We start from the raw sequence: 5449 nt of genomic DNA on the forward strand, positions 1-5449 counted from the left end.
GTGTGTGTGTGTGTGTGTGTGTGTGTGTGGTGCTGGTTTCTAACCGTCATGCACTGCTTCGCTCGGTCTGCACAGAAATGATGGGTTGTTCTTGAACGATTCGTTTATTTTGAACAAATCTTTAATGTGACTCGGGAGGAACGAGTCGTCTCAGGGAGTGATTCGTTCAGTCGCGCATGCGCAACATCCTATAGGTTCTGTACTGGAATTAGTCATTAAATATGTATTGCAAAATCGTTGCTTTTGTGCTGTTTCATTTATATCTTGCAATTCTTTATTTTTGTTTGCAAAAACACATTTATTTTTTCTCAATACTTTTATTTTCGTTTGCAAAACTTTATTATGTTGCATATATATGTGGCATTTTTTGACTCCATAGATACCTGGACTCTTGATGGCTTCAGAGTTCAGACAGAACAACTAATATAAAAAAAGAAAATCCTGATTGCATAATAGCACAGTAGGTGGCGATATGCGCAAAGATTGCAACTCGCCATAAAACCAAGAAGAAGAAGAAGAAGAAGAAGAAGCCCCAACAGTACTGCGCACTGCAGTCGAACACACCTAAACCTAAACAGCAACACAAACACAAACACTGCTAGCCTCCAGCAACGCGGCGGGAGTTTGATCCGGGTCAGCGGATCATGGACGCGCCCGATGCGGGTGAGTTTCGGCAGAAGTTTATGAGTATCATAAAATGTGTTGCGCGTAACTTACTGCGAGGTGTTTGCGTGTCAGTACTCACACACGAGTTTTAACATGGTTAATGAGACGAAACGAGGAAGATCGGGTGTATTTTCCGCTCGGTGGCTGAGATGGTGAAATATGAAACCCGCCACACCGAGGAATGCCTGCGTGTTCGTTTGTGCGGGGAGTTTATCGTGATGCTCGACTGTGAAGGCTAACTGTTGTCGTGAGTCGCGAACCGAAAGTATGCGGCGCTGCGAGTCTCGACGCGTTTGATGCAGCGCAGAAGCACACTGAAGCGTCTGATCTCTGCTGCTACAGTGTTACAACATCTGTGTGTGCGTCACTGCGGTGCCTCAGATCCTCAGATCCTCAGATCCTCAGCCGCTCGTGTTACATTTACAGCTCAAATGGATCCTAACAGGGTTGTGTTTCGGGCTTTTGTTTATACTCACACATGCACACAAATAGTTCTTTATATGCGATCATTCTTTATATTCGCAATTAAAACAGGCATATTTAACTTCATTTACTTGTATAAATAAGTCATACGTGAAATATTATGTCAGAAGTTGTGTGCAAACACTTTAGTTTAGGGACCAGTTCTCAGTATTAACTAGTTGCTTATTAGCTTGCATATCACTAGCATATTGGCTGTTTATTAGTACTTATAAAGCACATATTAATGCCTTGTTCTGCATGCCCATATTTTAGATCCCTTAATCCACACCATACCTAAACTGAACAACTACCTCACTAACTATTCATAAGCAGCAAATATGAGTTTGAGGTCAAAGTCAGTTATTCGTTAGTTAATAGTGAGAATTGGTCCCCAAGCTAAAGTGTGACCAAGAAAACTTGTGTTTTAGACTATAAGCTATTATTTGTCAATCATGAATATAATTACTGTAAAAGACTTAATTATTTCAGTTCTCATGCTTATGTTAGATCTGTTTGTTTCCCCAAACACATGAATATAGCAGGCTTTTCCCATATTTCTACTGTAACCAGAATCTCAGTCAGAACTCTGCCATAGAGAACTGATATGTGGGGAAATTATAGAGATAATAATAATCACCCTAAAATGTAGGGGTGTTTTAAAAAAACTACACTTTCTCGCGCATACTACACTCAGTAGGTTCCCCCTTAAACAATCCGTCCCATTAAAAACCAAAGACTTTAGATATTCAAAGATGTTGCACTCCTATTCTCCCCATTCAGAGAGACAGGAGCTGCACTTGTGCCGAGTGACATGACTTTGTTATAAAGTCACCCTAAAAGTGGGATATTGATCTTGATAAATACATTAGGACTTTAGTTTTGAGTCTAAGGAGCAAGAATGTGCACATTTCTGAAAGTTCATGCACTGTGAATTGTGCTCTAAAGACCATCCATGTTTTAAAATATGAGGCATTATTGAGGTCAGATGGCAATAATAACCTCACACACTTCTGTGCGTCAGTGTTCTTCCCGGACCGGCGGGCTCCTGCCAGTCACCTCCTGCTGGAGCAGCTGCCCAGCTATCAGTCTCTGCTGTACCGGAGGAAGTCCAGCTCCAGCGGCAGCGCCAGGAGGCAGGGCAGTGGGCGGGGCAGGCAGCCGTCAATCAACAGCGGGAAATGGGCGGAGCAGAAACCTGTCCACGGCGGAGAGGAACTCAAACCCGTGAGGGAGCTTCCCAAGAGCATGCAGGAGAAACGCTGGGAGAAGTGAGTGTGTGTGGATGCTGGAACTAGAGTATTATATCACCATTGTGGCGTGTAGAGCTGTACTATATAGTTATTTATTTATATATTGACTCATTTACCTCTGTAAGACCGTTCAGCAGATCTCTGCTGGCTGACATCTCTCCCATCTGACAGTATGTGATTTGCTATCATTCGTACTGGAATACGTGTGTGTGTGTGTGTGTGTGTGTGTGCAGGCAGCAGCGTCTCCAGCAGGGCGGCACTCTCACCGGCTGGGGTTTGTGGAGGCTCAATGTCCATCGCTCTCTGAAGCGTCTCAAGGAGGACGGGATGGATGCGCTCTCGTCTCTGCAGCTCTGGAGGGCAGAGATTCATCTCATCGAGGGTCAGCGTCTCTCTCTGTACCGTTACTGTCTTTCTGCTGTATATGATTGCTGGGAGGCCAGGGTTTGGATCAAGATGTTGAGGGGTTTGTGTCTGGCTTGCAGTCCAGTGATGGAGACAGACATTAAAGCAGGTGAACTTGAAACTCTGAGAGCGATACGCGCTAATGTGTTTCTGTGTGTGATTGTTTCTCTCAGGCATGTTTGGGACGGGAATCCTGTCGTATTTTTCATTCCTGCGCTTCCTGGTGCTTCTGAATTTCATCATGTTTCTGCTGATGTTTGTGTTTGTGATGCTGCCGGTGATTATCACATCACACAGCGAACACAACGTCACCTACAGCAGCAGCAACGGTAACCACACACACACACAGCTCTGTGTCTCACACACACACACACCTCTCTGTTACACACACACACACCTCTCTGTTACACACACACACACACACACCTCTCTGTTACACACACACACTATAGATGCACACACCTCTCTGTTACACACACTCATGTCTGCGGGGTGTGTTTTGTGCAGTGAGCGTGTGCAGTGAGTATCTGGGCTCCTCTCGCCAGGGTCTCGTCATGTTTCATGAGCACATCACAGACCTGCTGTCTGGAACGGTGAGACGTGTCTGTCAGCCCACATGACTCAATACAACATCTGCTGACACGACTGTAAAACTGTGTGTGTGTGTGTGTGTGTGTAGGGCTTCCTGGAGCACACCTACCTCTTCTACGGTTACTATAAGCTGGAGTTCATTCATTCCCACTTCACCTACAACCTGCCGCTGGCGTATCTGCTAGCTACGGTCTCGTACCTGCTGCTGAGCCTCGTCTGGATCGTCAAGAGGTCAGTTAGACGATTGAGAGCGCGCACCACACTGGTTTGTTTCTCCCAGTAGTGTGTGTGATTGTGGAGATCGGTTGAGATCAGTTCTGGTGATATTTGGGTGTTCGTTTAGGTCTGCAGCCGGTTTCAAGCGCAAGCTCATTCAAGACGAGGACCGCTTCCAGAGCTTCTGCAACAAGGTGTTCGCCGGCTGGGACTTCTGCATCACCAACGAGAACGCGGCGCGTCTCAAGCGGAGCAGCTTACTGTATGAGCTCAAGGTGCGTTTGCTTTCGGTCCGCAGGAACGAGACGCCAGTGACTGTAATCATTCATTTCTTCATGTTGTGACAGATGGATCTAGAGGAGGAGCGAATCAAGCACAAGATGGCGAATCGCACGCGCAGCGAGAGGTGTCGCATCTACGCTCTCAGAGCCGCTCTCAATCTCTTCGTCATGGCCGTCCTGGTGGCGTGCTTCTACTGCATCTATGTGGCCACGGTCTTCTCGCAGCGGAAGCAGGCGGAGGTGAGTGTGCGCTTCTTTAGTTCCTTGTTTTATTTCTGATCTTCTGTCCAGTTATGTTTATGTGTGTGTTCAGGATCAGAAGAGTAACTTCCTGCTGGAGCTGGTCGTGGAGTATCTGCCCTCCATCGTCATCACACTGGCCAACTTCATCACGCCGCTGATCTTCAACCTCATCATCGCCTTCGAGGACTACTCGCCTGCGTTTGAGATCCGCTTCACGCTCATGAGGCAAAGAAACACTGAGTCACCAGACGAGCGTCCCACTGTCCTCTAGTGCAGCGCTTCTCAATTCCAGTCCTGGCGCCCCCCACTCTGCACAGTTTGCAGGTCTCTCTTAGTTAGAGAGTTGCATGTCTCTCTTAGCTCGTTAGAAGAGAGCTCCATGCCTGAACTGTGTTCCAATTGGCATGATCCCTACACAGTGTTCACTGCTCCCTACTCCCTGAGCACAGGAAATCCGTTCAAGTTTACTTCACTTCGGAACGTTCATTCGATGATTCACAGCCTGCAGCGTCTTCACACACAGAAGAAACTCACTAGAGAAGTGTGAAGTGTGACAGAATAGACCCCTGTAAATAAATACAGTTTAAATTAACGTCTTGCACACTTTGAATGGAACAAATACGCTCCCTTCAAACTGGAATCATAGCGGAATATCCTGTGAAGTACACTTTGGATGTCTGAAGTGATAAGAGACATGTTAAATGTGCAGAGCAGGGAGTCGTGAGGACGGAAACTGAAAGCCGCTGCTGGAGCCCCAAACAATGCACATCACTGAAAAAGACGATTTTATTCCAAAATGTCCTCCATCCACACTAGCATTTAACAAAAGTTGTTCATAAAACATTATAAAAAGTGCACTGTAGTGAAGTGTCCGTCAGATGTGCACTTCAGAATCTCGCCGGAAATAGTAGGCCATCCGGCTGTATTTCGCCTACTGTTTTATGAATACTATGAATTCAGACATATAACTTCACATACTGTTTCTACCAACTGTAATAGTAGAGAAATATGTGATTTCAGATGCAGCCTTAGTCTTAAGTGTGTCACAAATTAAAGAATGACGTGAAAAACATATGCTTATAACCCTGAACTGGGTGTGCGATCTGCAGGACTGAGGGAAACACGTGTGTGATTTTCATTGTGTGTGTTCAGGTGTGTGTTCATGCGATTGGCCAGTATCGGTGTGATGCTCTTCTCTCTGTGGGACCAGATCACGTCCTGCGGAAGTTCAGGCTGTCCCTGCGGCTACAACCATGAGCTCTACCCCGTACGTCACACACACACACACACACACACACACACACACAAACACCCACACACACACCCACACACACA

The 5449-nt window shown here is 46.2% G+C and overlaps 1 protein-coding gene across 1 annotated transcript in view; it reads left to right on the plus strand.

Annotated features, from left to right (window-relative positions):
- Positions 1-417: 417 nt before the first annotated feature.
- tmc7 (transmembrane channel like 7) overlaps positions 418-5449 on the plus strand; it is a 12169-nt gene continuing 7137 nt past the window's right edge. The window contains exons 1-10 of the mRNA XM_016474356.1: positions 418-663; positions 2150-2396; positions 2612-2760; positions 2957-3112; positions 3291-3376; positions 3463-3605; positions 3718-3865; positions 3938-4111; positions 4185-4339; positions 5267-5381. Of these exons, the coding sequence (XP_016329842.1) occupies positions 645-663; positions 2150-2396; positions 2612-2760; positions 2957-3112; positions 3291-3376; positions 3463-3605; positions 3718-3865; positions 3938-4111; positions 4185-4339; positions 5267-5381 (1392 nt within the window). The 5' untranslated portion in view covers positions 418-644. The remainder of the gene's footprint in view (positions 664-2149; positions 2397-2611; positions 2761-2956; positions 3113-3290; positions 3377-3462; positions 3606-3717; positions 3866-3937; positions 4112-4184; positions 4340-5266; positions 5382-5449) is intronic.

The sequence above is a fragment of the Sinocyclocheilus anshuiensis genome, unplaced genomic scaffold (assembly GCF_001515605.1).
Source record: "Sinocyclocheilus anshuiensis isolate Anshui unplaced genomic scaffold, SAMN03320099.WGS_v1.1 scaffold2130, whole genome shotgun sequence".
Classification (NCBI taxonomy): domain Eukaryota; kingdom Metazoa; phylum Chordata; class Actinopteri; order Cypriniformes; family Cyprinidae; genus Sinocyclocheilus; species Sinocyclocheilus anshuiensis.